This window comes from Centropristis striata, chromosome 17, assembly GCF_030273125.1.
Source record: "Centropristis striata isolate RG_2023a ecotype Rhode Island chromosome 17, C.striata_1.0, whole genome shotgun sequence".
In the NCBI taxonomy this organism is placed as follows: Eukaryota; Metazoa; Chordata; class Actinopteri; order Perciformes; family Serranidae; genus Centropristis; species Centropristis striata.
This window is the reverse complement of record NC_081533.1, coordinates 22,727,284-22,746,963: the sequence shown is the minus strand read 5'-3', so window position 1 is coordinate 22,746,963 and position 19,680 is coordinate 22,727,284. Positions and strand designations below refer to the sequence as shown.

General features: G+C 39.0%; 1 protein-coding gene and 3 non-coding genes across 4 annotated transcripts; 3 read left to right on the top strand and 1 right to left on the bottom strand.

The window, feature by feature from the left end:
* Positions 1-2,704: 2,704 nt before the first annotated feature.
* prox3 (prospero homeobox 3) lies at positions 2,705-18,194 on the bottom strand. The gene is made up of 7 exons (XM_059355456.1): positions 17,953-18,194; positions 15,038-15,125; positions 11,845-13,703; positions 11,632-11,739; positions 9,964-10,076; positions 9,474-9,579; positions 2,705-4,651 (listed from the first exon to the last, which is right to left on the bottom strand). Exons 3-7 carry the CDS (start codon positions 13,699-13,701, stop codon positions 4,478-4,480), a joined length of 2,358 nt encoding a protein of 785 aa, XP_059211439.1. The 5' UTR covers positions 13,702-13,703; positions 15,038-15,125; positions 17,953-18,194; the 3' UTR covers positions 2,705-4,477.
* Positions 5,497-5,570, top strand: trnai-aau (transfer RNA isoleucine (anticodon AAU)). Its single transcript has one exon. It is a non-coding gene; the product is annotated as a tRNA-Ile (tRNA).
* Positions 6,008-6,081, top strand: trnai-aau (transfer RNA isoleucine (anticodon AAU)). Its single transcript has one exon. It is a non-coding gene; the product is annotated as a tRNA-Ile (tRNA).
* Positions 8,017-8,090, top strand: trnai-aau (transfer RNA isoleucine (anticodon AAU)). Its single transcript has one exon. It is a non-coding gene; the product is annotated as a tRNA-Ile (tRNA).
* Positions 18,195-19,680: the final 1,486 nt, after the last annotated feature.

Here is a 19,680-nt window from a genome sequence, read left to right as displayed (position 1 = left end):
AACTGAAAGTTGTGGGAAGCAGGAGGAATGGGATGGATGGTGAATATGAGTTACATTAATGTAGCCTTTATATAAAAAAAAGTTTGCACTATAATCCTATAATACATTATGATGCACAGCTGCAGTATGCTGAGCCTCATAAGTATGCTCACACATACTTTGTGTTTTACCTCCATTCAGTGGAGTATCAGGTGGCTACACCTCAGGATGTTAAGGCATGTCATCCGGGTATTAGTGCTGGCCAGAGTGTGTATGTGATATTTCCAGTGGTGGAATGAAGCCAAGTACATTTACTCAAGTACTGTACTTAAGTACAATTTTGAGGTACGTGTATTTTACTTGAGCATTTCCAAATATATAACTTTAAACTTTTACTCCACTACATTTTAAAAGCAAATATTGTACTTTTTACTCCACCACATTTAGCTGCCAGCTTTAGTTACTTTTCAGGTCAAAAATATGATCAATATAAAATAATTATGCATGTTTATAAATTAAAACACATATAAGTAATTCAAATAAGTCCTACCTGGACAACATTAAATAAATGCATAAATGCATCAATAGTAATGATACAATTAAGTATTTAGAATATATATTTATATATAACAATCTGAGTAGGACCATTCTGCATAATGAACACTTTTACTTTTGATAATTTTGAACTTTAACTTAAATAAGTTTTGAATTCAGGAGTAATTTCACAGTGTGGTGTTAGTAGTTTTACTTAAGTAAGGGATCTAAATACTTTTTCCACCACTGGGTATGTCTTGCTTAATCAAACCTTGTGACTTTTGTCATATGACCATCCTATTCTGATATATGCAACACAATTTTCAAGCATGTTAAATTCACATCTGCAGGAGCTCTAATACGCCCTGACACATATCCAAACCCACTGGGAATGTGTTACATCACTCAAGTTTGTCCAAGAAATAGTGAAACAACAGTGTGATAATGTTTTTTAATGTGGTTTCTTTTTTCTTTTTATATGATTATATGTCAAATGATTAAAACAAGTTCTGCTTGTCCAATAGAACTACTGCTAAATAAATCTAATTTAGAGTTTTTAATTTTCACACACTTGAAAGTGCAAGACAACAATTAGAAAAAATGATATAAAGGGCATTACAATAAGATGCTTGTAGTGGAAAGGATAGACGGCTGCAGCAGAATAAATGGATGGAGAGAGGAACAAGGAACACTTAAGCTAAATTTAACATTTGTTAAGTGTGTAAATGTCTGAAAACTATGAAAAGCATTCTTGTTGTGGTGCATTCCACAGCCGTGATTAATTTGTCTAAAGGGAAAGAACACAAAGTGATGCCAAAATAATGCTCAAAGACGCCATTATATTTGAAGGCACCACTAACAGCCTTAAAAAAGCCTGACATTGGTGTCTCAAAGCCTTTGCAGACCTCAACACAATCTATAAATAGATAACAGCTAATAATACAAGAAGATGTGGATTTTAAGTGGCTGAAATGTTTTAACCGGGTAATTCACAAACTATCGGCAGACATTAATAAGTTAGTTAGGGAATGTTTGCAGTTATGTGTGTGTTCTGTGTCTATTGTGACCAAGTGCAACATCTTCCTTCAGAAGGTCAAACTAAACCTAGTATGTGGAGCATGCGTATATGGCTTAACCAGGTCCACTGCAGTGACAAGAGTCATTGTCCAGCTTGTTACAAAACAGGAGCTTTTTCTGCAAGACCTCTGTGGTTTGGATAGATTGTTAGCATACCAGACAAATTGTGTGTGTGTGTGTGTGTGTGTGTGTGTGTGTGTGTGTGTGTGCGGTGCTGCCTCAGGTGGCTAGACTTAGTCTAAGGCTGAGCCTCTTACAAAGCCATCATCCAAGTATTAGTGTCAGCGAGAATGTGTGTATGTGTGTGTTTTAGTGTTGTTAGATTAAAGGCTTAAAGTATGATGGTATTAGTGTTGGCTACCAGGACCTGAACACTAAAAGAGAGAGGGCTTGTGTGCTCTGTGTGTGTGTGTGTCTGTGTGTTCTTGTACTTCCTACATAGTGAGGACCGGAACACGTTTTTAACCAACAGAGTGAGGACATTTTTGCAAAGTGAGGACATTTCGGCCGGTCCTCACTTCTTTAAAGGCTTTTTTGAGATTTCAGACTTTGTTTTAAGGGGTAAAGGTTACAATTAGGTTAATGTTTAAATGATAATTAACTGAAACTGTATTGTGTGGTTACAAAACTCACTAAAACTAATTAAAATTAAAGTGAAAGTGTCCTTCGTTTTCGTCTTTGTCAACTTTTTTCATAGATAATGAAGATGGATAAGGCAAAGGAAATGAAGGCAAAGTTTACTGTGACCTCATTTAATCTCCCACCAAACAAATACCCCATAAAAAAAACTAAAACTAGTAAAAATTAAAACTAAAACTAATGAAAAATTCAAAACTATTATAACCTTGCAAGGGAATTCACCATTCCAATGAGGGCCCTCACAAAGATAGAAGTACAAGGACGTGTGTGTGTGTGTGTGTGTGTGTGTGTGTGTGTGTGTGTGTGTGTGTGTGTGTGTGTGTGTGTGTGTGGTGTGAATCCAGACATCACAACACAAGCCTTGTATCACTTTAATTCACTGATAAACACCAATAATGCACCAAAGTCTGAATGAGGCACAGATCTAAGAATACAATATGTACAATATAAAAGAGAGAGCAATAAAAGCAATGAGATAAAGAGATTACAATACAAAATGTAATGCAAATATAGGAAACATGCACTTGAAAACACGTCACAAATAGTTTACATATGGGCTCGATTTCACAGAGTTGTGATTAAGAGCCAGAGGAGGTCTTTATCTGGATCTCAACATTTGAATTAACAGAAAACCAAGTTTTTTCCAGATGAATGAGTCATGATATACAGTAGATAGAGCAAACTTTTTTCCTCAGTTCCTTTGGGAAACAAATGTCGATATATACTAACTGTGCAACCGGCCTATTTACTTCAGCGTCACGTTAAAGAAATACAAAAACAGAAGTGAATATTTTAACGATAAGAGTACATCAAGGAAACAACAAAACATTAATATTACTATTTTAAATTCAATATATTATCCCTCTTGGCAGAATTTTAATTACATTTTGATTACATTGTGCCATCATGTACAAAAGCTATATAATAATTCAATGTTGAACAAAGAGATTGATATACAAGCAAAATTAATCCACTGACTGAAACCGCTGCCCAGATTGTTTTCTTAAACAAGGGCAACTTCATGTTTTACAATTAACCAAACAGTTCCAATATATTACGTAACGTTAATTGGTCCTCGTGTTTTCTTTAAAGATTCCCAAACCTGATGTCGTTAGTGGATACAAACATCAACCTCTGATGAATGCAAACATGTCAGCCTAGTGTTGTTGGAGCAAAGGGAAAAAAGGAAAGCATCCTCACAGCCGTGGAAAATATCTGGAACTAAAATGTAAAAGCTGTGGGGCACACTGAAAAAAAAAAGGGTACACTCGAGAGAAGCCCACACACAAGGCAACAATAACAGTTCATTTCTAGCAAACAATCATATTTGATGACAGGTCTCTAAGTGTGAACACCCCTGAGGGAGAGCAGCACTGAAATGTTTGGGCGTGATAGCTGGGTGCTGTTCCTGCAAAATTACTAATGATTGAACACAAAGCAATGGTACTGATTTTTCTTTAAAAATAATATTTATCAAGAACATGGTGGGGTTTTTCAGGTTGTGGCCTCATTGTCTAAATGTATCTAAAGCATGTATTGTGCAGTGCCCATGCTTGGTAAACAGTTGTCAGCATTGCATTTGAGTGGATGCATAGAATGGCATGTTTCTGTCAATTGCAACCATTTGCAAGGGAATTCCAGTGAATGCAGATTATATTTTCAAGTGAATGAATGATGTGTAGTCCAGACACGATGCTCACAAATCTCATGGAAACACACCATATACAGCAAGTATGCATATGTCTATGACATTAAAAAATATCAAACCAGTCAATTGAGTCAATTCCAGATTTGTGGCTGCAGCAAATCTTACTTTCCTGACAGTTTTATCAAACCTGTGTAGCAGCACTGTGATTTCACAAGTCAGCTGACTAGTGAAGAATGTTTGGAAAGGGAATTCCTGTTCTGTCCATTTAAATTCAATGGTATGGTCACGTTCCCCGATAAGTGCAGTCACAAGACTCTTATCGCAGCACTGAGGGTGTCAGTCTACTATTCACCCTATGTGTGCGTGTGTGTGTGTGTGTGTGTTTGTCCATTTCAGCATTATGTCTTTCCCTGCACACAAAGTTATCTTTTTTTTCTAAACAAATGAATTATGAATTAACCAAATAGTAGAATTGAATGGATTTCCTCATACCAGTTCTCACAGTGTGAAATTGTTTCTGAACACTTTAACAAAATCCCCGTCATTCAGTGGGCTTTGCATGCATTTGTATACATGTACCAGATGAAAGTGGTCCAAACATCAGCCAACAGGACAACCAGGCAGCCTGAAGGCATCTGGCACAGGACTGTCAAGCTTACAGATAATTTTATATATCCCTTTCTTCCAGCAGGGGTCGGTGTCTCTCCCAGTCCAAATGGCTGAATAAAACTCCCTCAGAGCCACTTCTGAAACCTCGACGAACCTCTCTGGGACCTGCAGATAGAAGTGTAAAATTCTGGTCAGACATGGAAGAAAGTAAGAATTCATATAAAAAAAGGAAGAACTACTCAGCTCTACAAATCTGCAAGAATAATACTGTACAAGATGTGGACATATTTCCAACTACCAGTTAAACTCAGTCATTTAATTATCATTTGCAAGACCAAAATGAGCTTATTATTTTTATTCATTTATTTGTGCATTTTTTCCACATTTTTAATGACATTTACAGGGCAGGAAGTGGCTTTATGACCTCAATGAGAAGCATGAATGGAGTTTGGTGACCTTACAATAGTAATAGGATTTGTTTTAAGTCTCATATTGTAGCAAGAAAAGCACAGCTGTGATAAATTACACAAATGCTGGATCTGTTCCATTAAGCGTCACAGTAAGCCATGTCTGTGAGAAGGCATGCATAATAGCCAGGCCCTGGAACTGTTAATGGAGCGTGGGCATAATTAAGGTTATTAATTACACCTGTGCTCATCCTGCTGTTTGACATGTCAAAAATATCTGCAGCATAGCTCCCAGTTTCAACCTGAGCAAAAGGCTAATCAACCAGTAAAGTCAAATCACCTGTGTAGTGAGCAGGGCCTCTAACAGTTGCACTTTTTCGTACATTCTGTTTCTACGAAGTTATTTAGTATTACATCTTTGGTTTTGCACTTGACTTTGTGAAAGATTTCAGTTAAAACCTTATTTATATACAGTCTATGGTTAAAATATGTCTATTACACTTATACGTCCTAATCGAACCTACTAGATTTTTTTCTGCCCGCCAATATTGTTTAATAGTACTTATTCGCGAACGATTTGCCATCTTGTTTTAGTCAAAACATGGCCGGTTAGCTCAGTTGGTTAGAGCGTGGTGCTAATAACGCCAAGGTCGCGGGTTCGATCCCCGTACGGGCCAGCCTGCTTTTTCCGCTGAAATTTCAACACTCTACAACAGCTGTACTAGTTATTAACAGTTAAAGTCCTGCAATCTTAGTAAGTACCGTGCAGGACGGAATACATAAGTGGCTGTGATCTCGTTGGTGTATCTAATCAATATAAGGAAAACAAATGGTGATCTTTGTGGAAAGGTTATTAACTACGATATATGTAAGGCTAATGTATCTAAGCTACACTCTATTTCCCAAATTATCACTTAATTTAAACTAGGCCTTTACATCCTGATTCATAATGTCTTTGGTTAATGGATAGTAACTCCAATTTTTTAATTTTCAACTCGATTTACCTCCAGTTTAGAGCTAATTGAGAGCATCAATTCAAGCAGATTTGTCAGTGACTGGAATACTACCTTCACTTTTTCGAGAAAAAAAATGCGTGTGACGTCACGATCGACATGGCCGGTTAGCTCAGTTGGTTAGAGCGTGGTGCTAATAACGCCAAGGTCGCGGGTTCGATCCCCGTACGGGCCAAGATCATTTTTCAGTAGAGTCATGAGGTGGCATATGCACTCACTTAACAAGAAAGGTTTTCATTATCACGAAGAGTAACATAGTGTATTTATGCAGGGTTCTTGCTGCTCTGTCATTGGTGGTGGTACTTGTACAATCCCTTAAATAAGGGCTGTCAAACATACGGCCACAGGATCCAATCCAACAAGATCTCCAACCTAAACGACATAATAGACCGTTTATCAATACTACCCATAACCCAACACATTAGCGTTTGTCAAAATGAGCTTTTAATGGTACCGCAGAGCTTTCTAAAAAGAAGTACATACGTCATTATACATACACGCACGGTTTGCAGTTGTTAAAAAGGCTGCAGTTTCGGTGAATTTAGACTACAAAACCACTGACCTAGGTTTAGGGCAAAAAAACTCAAAGTAAGGAATTATAAAGGACAGAGTAAAAAGGTGATAATTGTATGTAAATACCGGTAGTGAAGTAGTTATGAGGGTGACGTGAGCCACGGAAGTTATGTACGTGACACAACACTGTCAAGCCAGGTTGGTCATGAGGAAGCTGTTGTTGGAAAATACTTTGTGGAACATTTAAAAAAGTGGACACCAAGTGCTGGATTTTCCAAGAAAAGTGGACCAGTTCCTGTTTTTCATAAAGGTTGATTGGAAACCATTGTTCTTGGTGTATGGTGTGTTCACAGCGCCTTTCTGAGCTCAAGGTATATAACAGTGGTGGACGAAGTATTCAGATCCCTTACTTAAATAAAATTATTAATACCACACTACATAATTACTCCAGTACAAGTAAAAGTCCTGCATTCAAAAATTACTTCAGTAAAAGTACAACATTATCAGCATCAAAATGTACTTAAAGTATCCAAAGCAAATTTACTTGTAATGCAGAATGGTCCCATTCAGGTTGTGATATATATCTATATATTCCTAGTACATTATTGGATTATAATTTTTTATGCATTTATGTAAGCAGTATTTTGCTGTTGTCCATGTATGGCTATGTTTAACAACCTAAGAAACTTTTTTGTGGTTTAATTTATAAACATGCATACTCATTTTAAATTAATATTTTTTTTAATATTAGATCTTGACATGACAAGTACCTAAAGCAGACAGCTAAATGTAGTGGAGTGAAAAGTACAATATTTACCCCTAAAGTGTAGTTGATTAGAAGTATAAAGTTACATATGTGGCAATAGTACGGTAGTTGAGTAAATGTACTTAAGGTACATTCCAGCCCTGACATTCTGTGCCACTATCCCATTAATGGCAGACACAAAAACAGCGAATGACATTTTCAGCATTGACATTTTCAGCTCTCTTGTTGAAGTGTTGGACATACTGAATGATAATTAGTAAATAAGTGAATAACTGGCAGATTGGACAGTAAATACTAGCTCCCGTTGAGAGCTCATGTAGATCAGTTTGAGTCCAATTCTATGACTTGAATGTTGCCTTTACTTCAGTCTGTAGCTTATCGACAGTGTCAGTACTGCTCATCGATTGCCCATTGCTCTCAGCAACCAGGGGCTGTTAGAGAGGGAGTATGTTGTGCTGCAGCTCACTGACACTAAAAGCTTTGGGCAGTCCATGGCCTAGAGGTTAGATAATCGGGTCTGTAACCAGTTTGAATCCCAGGACTGACACAGACCCACGGACTGAAGTACCTTGAGCAAGCCACCTAATCACTCCACTGCAAAAATGTGCTGCCCACTGCTCCGGAGCAAGGTGTGTTAACTGGTGTGTAAAAGAATGGGTTAAATGCAGAGGAGAGTGAATTTATCCTCTGCCACTGCCCCTGTTTCTGTGTGTGTGCACAACAACTAAATCTTAATCTCAACAAATACAATACGTATATGATAATGATCATAATGGTGTTTTATTATACATATACGCGAAAAAATTGCCACCTTATTTCTTTTTGATAAATGGCCGGTTAGCTCAGTTGGTTAGAGCGTGGTGCTAATAACGCCAAGGTCGCGGGTTCGATCCCCGTACGGGCCACAGTGCTTTTTCGCTAGGGAAAGTATAGTCAACATTCAATTCAGTTATTATATACGGAAAAACAAGCGTTAATATCAGTCGTCATTGTTGCTTACTAAACAGTTAAAGTCCTGCATTCAAAGTAAAAGTATGCAAATTAAGGATCATATGCAAGCACAATGCTTATGTATGAAATGTTCCCTGTACGTGTTTTAGATGGTTTTGGAATAATAACATTGCTGCAATAATGTGTATGTTACGGCCTGTACGGGCCAACGTCGTTTTGACAGTAATAAGTATCTTCACAACAAGTTGTCTGTCCAGTATTTCTCAGATTAGCATGTCCATGTGGACCTGCCAGTTGTGTCAAAAAAGCCCTTAAATATATTCAAGCACAATGTATGAAGCTTCTGACAATACTCAAACATACAGTACCATCTGTTATTAAACGTTTCTGAATTCATATTATGTCCCCAGAGGAAAACTTGGATATGCCTGTCAACAGCTTTTTTATAAATTAAGATCAAGTCTTTTCATCTCACAATGGTTGTTAACTGAATGCAAGTGTGTGGACTACTGTACAGGTATTTTGAAAAATGCAAAGTGTACAAAAAGTTATGCATCCCCTTCAATAACTGGGGAATTTGACAGTAAATTACTCTAAATTCAGAATAAAATAAAATAACATCTTAACTCAGCACCATCTAGTGGAATGAAAGAGCAAATTTTCTTAATATTCCAGTACAAAAAGGTTTAATTTCTACTTGAACGATCAATAAGTTCTTTAATAAAAAATATCAATAGTTATCCATGTGGTATTGCCACACAAAATGTTGTGATACTATGCTGTATTGATTTCCCCCCCCCACCCCTAATGTATACATATTATAGTAGTTGGGAAACATACAAGCAGATTTAAACAAAGTAAAGCTCTGTACTAGTGATCATTTAAGACCACTGACAGCCAAGTCTTAACTTACCATTTAATTCAATAAAAATAATAGAACCAGAGGAAAAAATGTGTATTTGGATATGAATCATCACAGTAAAAAATATAAACAAATAATTCTAAAAACAGTGTGTACCAAGGCATCCCCTGAGTTCAGCTGATAAAAATATATCAGACAGAGCACAAGTCATCCTGCTCTGGACAGACCAAGGCCATGGCATTATAGACAGCAGGTAGCGTTTGAGATCTACATCCTCTTTGTATAAATTATGCAACATTGATGACATAACATACATGAAACCTTGGGGTGCTCTTGTGTTGATGGAAAAAGCTCAGACATAGTGCCATTATAGAAAACTTGATGCTAATCAGACTCAAGGTCCCCTATCTATTAAAAAAATAATCACTACACTGACAGCAATATAAGGTACTGTATGTAAACAGCCACTCCTTACCTGGTAGACGTTACTTTTATTGTAGTGCATGTTCAGTATGCGGTAAAGCTCTGTGTCACGGCTCACTCGCAGCTGACTCTCTCTGCCCAGACGAGGTGCACCATCCCTGGATTACACAGACAGACAAACAGACTCATTTAAATTAAATTATTATGAAATACACATGAGCAATGCTGACATTTATTTGTATTATTTATAGACATCTACTATGCATTTAACTAGGCACTCATGTTGTAAAACACTGTTACTTGAGTAAAAAAGGAAAGTCTGGAGTGTGATGCAACAAAGTTTTGTCATTCTGCAACTCTTTCTTTTTAAAAATGACCCGATATGCAGGCAGCATATGCACAGCATCTAATGCATAAACCAGACAGAGGGTCAGCTAATGTAAAATGCAGTGCCAACATGCAAGCTCCTATAAAACTGAGTGAAACAATGTAAGTTTTGCAGCAAATGAGTTTGATGTGAACCAGTGCCAACTCAAACCAACCGGGTGAGAGCCTCACGGACAGCCTGTCGTGCAAATCGCTCCATCTGGATGTAGAAGAACTCTCTGAAGTTACTGAACCATTTAATCATCTGGGAGGTCACACAGCGGTTAAACTAGACAGTGGACAGGAAAACAGCAGGACAGGAAGTGAGCAGGTGAGGACAGCAAGCGAGGGGTGCGTATTAGATTATCTCAGCATTAATAATTATATAAAGAAATGACTTCAAAGAGAGCTTTAGCCAGTAGCTCAGAGAAAGACAGAAATGAATAGAGAACAATACTTCTTTCTTTGGTTGTGAACACAACCTTGACTTTTAATTGGTTAAAGAGATTAAAATAACCTTCTTTTTTTACCACAATACTTCATGTCATGTCTGCAGGCCAATATTATCTTCGAATATTGACTTATAACAGATATATAGTATCAAGAGATATGCAATGATTTAAACCACAACATTGTTCAACTGTAAAATATTTTCATAACCCTTGAATGAACATATTTAAGTGATTCTTTTCATAAAATAATTTCATTTTAATGTTAATGTCACCTACAGTCATGGAAAAAAAAATATTAGATCACCCTTGTTTTCTTCAATTTCTTGTTCATTTTAATACCTGTTACAACTAAAGGTACATTTGTTTGGACAAATATAATGAAACCAACAAAAATAAATTAAATAAAAGTTTAATTTAAGAGCGGATATCTAGCCATTTTCCATGGTTTTATTGATAATAACCAAAATCACGATCAAAATTATATGTGAAAACATTAATATTGGCCGATACTTCAATATGAGACTTTTGTTACTCTTACAGTTATTCTCAATTGCTAAAACAATAATTCCTGTTGTGTGAATCAATTGCTCAGTTGTCTAAACTAATTCCCTGAATCGAACATCCTTTTGACAAAACCATAAACTATCTTTATCTAGTAAAACACTATTTGCAGATCTCAGTCATTCATTTTGCAAAACTCTAAACACAATTCTCCTGCACACTTGTTTCTCATCATGTCAAGGCAACATTTGGTATAATGTTGGTTTTCACCATGCTGCCAGAGTGAGAGAATGGTTCAATATGAAACCAAGTTTCTGTAACCTATACTTGCCACCATACTCTCCATTCCTCAACGCGATAGGGGAGTTTTTCTCCACTGCATTGTAGGCTGTACACTTGCATTTGTATTTGTCAATTTCAGGGTGATTTTTTTCACAGTAGCTATGTTTCAATGCAGAGTAAATGCTGAATCCACTGAGTTGTGCAATCTATTTTCATTTTATTTTTATTTTTTTACTGTTGAGATGCAAAATACATGTGCTATACTGTAATGTGACCAATAAACATTTCTCCATGAGCTACATGCCCTGAACACTGTGTTTTCAATTTTTTGGTGTAGTGTATAATAACTGCTTAGCAGTTTTTCTATTTTGACCAATTAGTTCAAGATCTGACAACATTGTTTGGTTTTGAGAACAGTTAAAACTATTTTGAGGCGATGGGATGGTTTTGCTAAAAGAATCAGAGGTCTTGTGAATGTAGTGTGAGAAAAAAGTTTTGTGTTTAGAATTCTGAGAAAAGAACAGGAGGATTCGAAAAAATGTGTTTTAGCAATTGAGAAAAATTGTAAAACCAAAATCTTGAGTGGACACTGTGATGGGGTACACAAACCTTGACATCAGGGAAGTAAGTCTTGAGTGTGTTGGAGCTGGGATAGCGTGCGTAGAAGAACATGAGCTTGGCTTTCTTCAGATGGCAGGGAGACAAGCCCTCCTGGGTGTATACATGAGGCCAGTTAAGGAGATACATATGTTCTTTCACACACACTCATGAACAAACACATATCCATCCCTCAATCCTCCCCCCTTGATGACAAAAGGATATTCCCCCAGCAGTCAGAAAGAGCTCTCCTCCATCCATCCCTCCTCCTCTCATTCCCCCATCTCCCCTCATCCCTCTTTCTCTGCCTCCATGAGCGTGACGTGCGAGGGATGGGTCCAGGTGACCGAGCAGAGGAAGTGGCGGGAAAGACGGGTGAGAGGAGGGGTGAGATGAGAACTCCAAGAAAGGGTCTGAGTTCAAATAGTCCTTGCGGGACGGGGGGAGGTGGGGGAGCTGAGGGTGGTGAAGAGAGCGAGAGAAGAGTTGCTGCATGGAGTAGTGAAGAAGGGGAAGAGGGAGAGGGGGAGGAGGGGGAGGAGGAGGAGGGGGAGGAGCGGGGAAAGAAGATGAGGAAGAAGAAGAGGTGGAGGAGGATGGGTGGAAGGAGGAGGAGAGGTCCTTGGGTTGTGAAGTTGGAGGCAGGAGGGGAGGATGAGAGAGAGGAGGAGGGCGAGGTAGAGAAGGGGGGTGAAGGGAGAGGTTCGGATGAGAGGGGTTTAGGTGAGAAGAGAGAGGTGGGCCGAGGAGCGGGTGGGCTTTTCGTATGTCAGGTGACCTCTGAACAGCCAATGGCATCGACAGATCTGATGGCTCGGTGCGATGAGGCTGTCCAGGAGGCAGGGCGCTCCCGTTGCTCCTCTTTTGGAGCTGCTTCTCTCTTTCTCCATCCGGTCTTCCCGACTTTTCCTCCTTACCTCTCATGTTTTCCTCCCCTCTTCCTCGCGTTAATAGTCCCATCCACACTCCCCTCTCCCTCCCTTCGTCATTTCCTGCGTCGGATGGGAGGAAAGATATGGCGGCAGGAGGAGATGAGGGAGTGACATCTGTCATTTCGGTGTAAAGGCGGAGAACTCGGTCAATGACTCGAGCCACAGCGCTGCCCAACTCCAGCTTCAGCGCCTGAGCAAACTTCTGCCCTCCCTCCTCGCCCTCGTCTTCTATCCCTCCATGCCAGTCTCCTCTTACCAGCCCTCCACAATCCAACCACAACCCCGCTCCCTCCATTATGCCCTCCAAGTGCAACCCTCCTCCTCTTCCTCTCTCTATCCTCCCCTCTCTGTCTTTTTGCCTCTCCTCTCTCTGTTTGTGGAAGTTGTCAAAAGGGGAAACAGAAAGAAGGGAGAACGTTTCCTTCTCCATCTCTCCACCATCAATGTCCTCTTCATCATACATCCCTTCTGTAATGTCCTCATCCTCCATCATCCCAGCATCTCCTTCTCCTCCATCTACTCCTCCTTTGTTTCTGCTCCTCCTTTTCTCCTCCTCTGCCAAGTGCTTTTCCCCAAAAGCCCTCCATACTTTCTCCTGCAGCGCCTGCAGCCTCTCTCTTGCCTCCTCCAGCTGTTCTTTCAGCTCCTCCCTCTCTCTTCTCTTCCCCTCCCTCCCTCCCTCGCGCCTCCTGCCTCCCTCCTCTGCCTCTCCATCTCTTGGTCTGCTCTCCAGCTTCATTCTCTTCACTTTCAAGATGTCCTGACTCCAATCGGCCGCCAGGGAGGCGTCGCTGTGCCTCTTCTTCACCCCCAACAAGCTATCCTCTCCCTCCATCACACCTTCCTCTCCTCCATCCATCCCTTGCTCCACCTGTCCATCCCTCTCTTCTGGGTCTTCCTCCAAATTTCTGCCCTGCAGGTGTCTGTGTGTGCTCAAGTTTGTGTTGAGTTGTCCTCCGATCCTCCTGGGGGCTCCACCAGGCTGGAGGAGGTGGTGGATGAGGGGGAAGCCAGGGGCTCTGAAGGCAGGAGGAGGGCGACCTGCACTGGGCTGAGGATGAACTCCAGGGAGGTCTGTCGAGCTGTGAGTCGGAGCAAATGCGTGTATCTGGGGAGCAGAGTCATCGAAAAGATCTGTTGGGGAATCCATCACTGGAGAGAGACACAGGGAAGGAATAGAATTAATGTTTTTGCTGGTGTTTTTGTTGTTGACAATGCATTGATTTAACTGGGTTCATATTGATTGAACAAAACAACGCACTGTGAATGTGTCACAAACCAATGACAGTAAATTCCTACTTTCTATTAATGCACTAATACATTTTATCTAACAGTTTAATAGTAATGGTTGTTTTGCTTTAAATAGTAACCTTTTTTAATTCAGGACGTTTTCTTGTATTTTACAGTGTAGTATTAGTATTATACTTTTACACGGTTGCCCATAAAGAAAAAAAAAATAAAAACAAAAATAATTTTGTTTTCAGACACAATCCTCTGTTAATTGTGGTTTCATTTTCAATTTCATTCATTTTGTAATTTGAACAAACCGACTATTGAAGTTGGTTTTAACACCTAAGTGCATGCACTAAAAGACTTTAAAAACGATATAGTTGGAATAAAATCTGTTTGTTCAAATTACAAAAGAGCATTGGTGGAGGAAGTATTCAGATCCTTTACTGAAGTACACAGCAGTCCATAAAGTTGAAACATTTTTTTTTTTACCTCTTTCCATGAAATGACTGTGACAATGTGATTTATGATTGGCAGATAAAGTGTATATCTTCTCAAAACTGTATTAATCAATCTCTTCCAAACACATCACAATGAAAATAAAACCACAATTAACAGAGGATTGTGTCTGAAAACAAAATTATTTCAACTTTATGGGCGACCATGTATTTTCTATGTTATTTCTGTTGCAGTGTCAAAAAAGAACAGTGGTCAAACAGCACAGAGGTGCTTATTTACTAACATGGAATATTGAGTATACAAAGTTATAGGCTTTACCATGTGTTTTTTTTATTTAATTAGTATATATCTACATTAGTGGGTAGTTACAAAACCTTTTAGTCAGGCCATAAATATATTTGATCCTTTATGTAACCGTATCTAGAAAACGATGACTATGACTTTGAATGCAACATGTGAGCAGCAGCTACAACCTATACAGTCAGTGGTTCCAAGTCAGGCACAGTGTATTTAAGAGGGTTGGCCATTCTGCATGTAATGTATTCACATTCAAAAAAATTTGGATGGGGAGTGGTGGTGGCATTTTACGTAGCTGAATGTATCCATTCACATGATGTGGATTGAATGTAGAAACAAAAGATAGCAAATAAAGTATTTCATTTGAATCAGCATCACTTTAAGGGTACTGGTATATGTATTGTAATTTTTAAACGATCCCCAGCCCTAAAGGCACTTGGGGCTGTTGACAAATGAATAGATGCAGATCATGATGTGACTGGCACATGACTTCCGCTTACCTGGGCAGCAAAACAGGTCACCGGCCTATCACAGGACACAACCACTTCCACTTGTGATAACAATGAACAACAACGTCCTTGCATAGAGCTGCAAAATATAAGCACTGTGTCAGTTCTGAGTAAGTTTAGCTCAGCACAGAGAAAATTAATTCCCAAATGGTACAAACAGTTATTCAAAAGGTTGATATTCCCCTGCATGGCTTTCTAACATGTCATAGGAGGAAAAAACACACTGCAGAACTGAACCGCTGGAGAGAAAAAGAGGGTGTGAATGCAGGGCAACAGACTGAGGGCAAGGCTAGGTGCTGGTGTTGAGGTAGGTTAACATCTGGCTCATGATCTTTGTCACACATCACCCACCTCTATTCAAACTATATTTCCTGTTTCTGTCATATGTGTACTGTCTAAGAAAGCACAAACATCATGAAAATACATGTGACAAAATGGAGGGATAACTGTGTTTGGATGTGGATGTTGCCGTGGAGCGGAAACATTACTGAGCATAAAAATGATTTCATCACTGGAAAATGTGGGTAATTACAGTAAAATACTGACAGTAGGTACTTCTGCATGGCTTCCTTACAATACCTGGAAAAGCTTGTAAAACAGAAGAGCGAACGCTGGGCTTCTGAAAAACATTACATCTCGCTATTTAATCAAGATCAAAAACACACATCCCCATTCCCTTTTTTCAGCCTGTAACCTCCACTCCGTCCCAACACCCTTTTCCCCTTTTCCTTCCTCTCTATCCCTCTCTCATCCTCTCTTCCTCTCCTCTCTCTGTTATCAGTGCAGGCAGCTTGTTAAGCACTGTTTGATCAGAGTGTTTACCGTCAAACACACTCACACACACACATTCACACAAAAGAGAAAGAGGCTTGAGAGAGGGCTGACAATGGTCAATGGTCCTTGGGGAGAGAAATAGAGAGAGAGCAGCATGTATATATGGGTCTATGTGTGTGTGTGCATATGCAAGAGTGTGTGTGAACAGCAGTCCTACTTAGCATTGATAACACCCCTAATCCACTTCAGATGGATACACTACCGCTCACCGAACAGAAAGATGGATGGATGATAAATGGACAGATGTAAGGACAGAATAAAAGAGGTGTAGTAGGAACAAAATGTGAAATTTTAGGCCAATTTAGCAACTGGATTCAAAATGAATGCACCATGGATGGATGGATGGATGGACGGATGGATGGATAGATAGATAGATAGATAGATAGATAGATAGATAGATAGATAGATAGATAGATAGATAGATAGATAGATAGATAGATAGATAGATAGATAGATAGACCATAGGTCCCCTGGTGCAACATGAAGAGAATAATCCTACTATAAATAGCTAAATATCAATTATTCAAATGCCCTGTCCTCTCTACTATAATACAGCCCAGATGGCAAACCAGCCAATGCGCTTATCAGGGACAGATTAGCTTTTCAAAGCCAGCAGAAAGCTCAACAAAATATGAACACTGAGCAATGAAAATGAAAGCTATTAACGACTAGATTAGACTTAAGAATGGTACTCTTGGACTGCTGTAGCTGCCACTGGCAAAACTGACAAGTGAGTGAACTCACACTGAATAACGCACACCCGACTCACGGGTATTAAATAATGCATATTTGTAAACTCTAATCTGGGTGTATGTTTTAATAGCATGTGCTAATACATAGAAAAAATGACATAGGACAACGGTTATTTCTGTCTCACATAATAGGCTTGCAGGCCTAATGTTATGAGCAGCTGACATTTATTAAAAATACATTTTTGTGGCTAGCAGTGGAATTGATTAGCCTAAATCGATGTATCAATTCAATGATAATAATTCTGTATCATCAGTGCAAAGTGAAATATATCAATACATATCATGTAAATGGGATTTTTGTGATTTTTCCTCCTCATATTTTTGTCCAAGTGCACCTCCTTTCGAAACATTCAAACAGTGCTAGAGGCCTAGGGAAAGACAGATAATGAGAAGGATATTTACTCCCCTCTCTTAAAAAATAAATTGTTTTACATCTGAATGTATGAAAGACCTCAGTATTCAAAATGGAAAACTCATATTAAAACTACTTTTTGTGAGTTGATGTAAATGTAAGTGATTGTGTAAAATGGGCATATATCAATTCATATCGATCACAAGCCCCTGAATAGGATAGAATAGGATAGGATAGAATAAGATAGGATAGGATAGGATAGAATAAGATAGGATAGGATAGGATAATATAGAATAGAATAGTGGCAGGCTTGCACTTTATAACAGTAAATATCATTGTCCCAAAGGATCAATGTCATATCATATCATGGTAAAACTTGATGTAGACCCCTAGGAAGTAGGCTCTGTGAATTTCAACAATATAGTTTACAAATAAATTTCTGTAGGAGGCAACAATACTTTGTTTGTTTTCACTTTATCTATCTATACCTTTGTTTCAAATTATTTTTCTTATCTATCTGTCTATCTATCTATCTATCTATCTATCTATCTATCTATCTGTCTGTCTGTCTGTCTGTCTGTCTGTCTATCTAGCTATCTATCTATCTATCTATGTGCAGGTGGAAATAACATACTACTAATACTTTGAATAATTTATATAATGTTTGAAGCTTATGTTTGAAGCCTCCGCGTGGCAACATCTGCCGGTTCTGCCACGCGAGAGGAATCCGCTTTGGCCATTCTGACGCACGAGCTGTCAGTTTATGTGCGTGTGTGTGTGTGTGTGTGAGTGAGTGCGCGCGCGCGCGTGTTGCGTCCTGTGACTAATTGGCAGCGGTGCACTAATGTCGCAGTATGAAAGAAAAAATAAACACACAGGGCGACCACTGAAGCAGACACTGACCCTGGTAGCTCTTTCAAAACATTTCAAACATTGTGTTGTGTGCGAAGTTGAAAAAATGAACTCACTCTCAGTCACAGAGAAGAGCTCCAGCGGTGTCCGTCCCCCGAAGCTTTCCACTCCAGTGGCCGTTGCTGTGCGCTCTGCCTCGGTCGACTGTCTTCAGCTGGCACCGGGCAGGCCTCGGACATCGGTGCGGGCAGAGGAGCAGCAGCCAGCAGCGAGTTTTTCCGGCTATTTCCTGTTCCCCTTCTGCTCTTTATTTGTCCTTTGTTCCGTAACTCTCTCAGTTTTACTCTCTCTCATCAGCCGCCTCCTCTTTACTCTAGTTGTGTCACTGTGCAGGTTTTTTCCCCTCCCTCGCCAACCCATCTATCTCTCGCTGGCATCATCCTCACGCGCTGCTCCTGGTGTGGAGTGGCGCGCGGTGGGCGGGCGGGCTCGAGAGCTGGCCACTTGACGGTCCGGTCCCTCCCATGTTGGCATGACCCCCAGTACGTACGTGCACACACACACACACACACACACACTCATGCAAACACAAAAGATGCTGGTTTAAATAATCAGAAGTAATGCTAACTGATTTCAAATGAATGCAATTACCTTTTTGATCATTCATGATAGCAACAGTTTGTTACCGATAGCCAGGCAGACACCCACAGATCACTGGAAAAAAAAAGATTTTTTGGCCCTGTAATTATTATTTCAATCATCCATATAAATTCTACAAAGAAATACGAATTCAGTGCTTTTACTTTAAAATAGCAGTTTTTCATGTAGTGCATTACTTTGTGATTGTTTGTTATTATGTGTCCTCAGTTTTGTATGTAAATTGAATCATTCGTTCCAAGTAATATTCACTAAACCAGATCATTGGCTTAATTAGTTGATATTTCCAAGTAAAATGTAATTAAGGGACATCAGTGAATCTGCAATTTACTTGTGTATTTCCATTTTTAAAAAAAGAAGTGGTTCTATTGAATAAATATTACTTAGAAACAGCCTGAGTAAAGATTACAAACATGTTATGTGTGGAAAAACTTGCCTAGCTTTTTTTTTAAGTAAATGTCACTCCGATTTTTTTCAGTGTACCTTTTTGATCCTTCATGATAGCAACAGTTTGTTACCGACAGCAAGGCAGACACACCCACAGATGTTAAGTCTACCTTACAATATAGTGACAGATTTTTAGCCGCATATTCTCACCTAGAGTACTGTAAAGGTTATATTTACCCTTGCATGTCAGGTCAGTCATTAACAGTCTTATCTCAAACCAAGCACAGAAACCAACACCGAAACTGTATTTTCGCACAGTTTTTTAATGTTATTTATTGACAATTTTAGCTCAGTACAGTATAAATCAGAGGTTCTCAATCTTTCTTCACCTAAGGTCCACTTGTAAAATAGAATATATACCGAGGACACCCTATAATAATAATGGGACATAACCTAATTTTATTTATTTATTAATTCTTATAGTCATTATGTAAAAAGAACAACGTGAGAAATGTATTAGAAAGATACAGTATTGGACAGGGATTAAAATATTTGCTCCATCAGCATATTATACCTGTAAAAATGTCATTAACATCATTTCAATTGGCTGCAACACTGTACCTAAACAAAAGGCAAATCAAGAGAAGAGGCTAATTTGAAGTGCATTTCACAACACTCTCTCTCTCTCACACACACACACACACACACACACACACATCCTGAATCACAGATCCTGAATCACATTTTGAGAATCACTGGTATAAACAAAGAAAACTTAGAATTAGTCATATCTAATATAA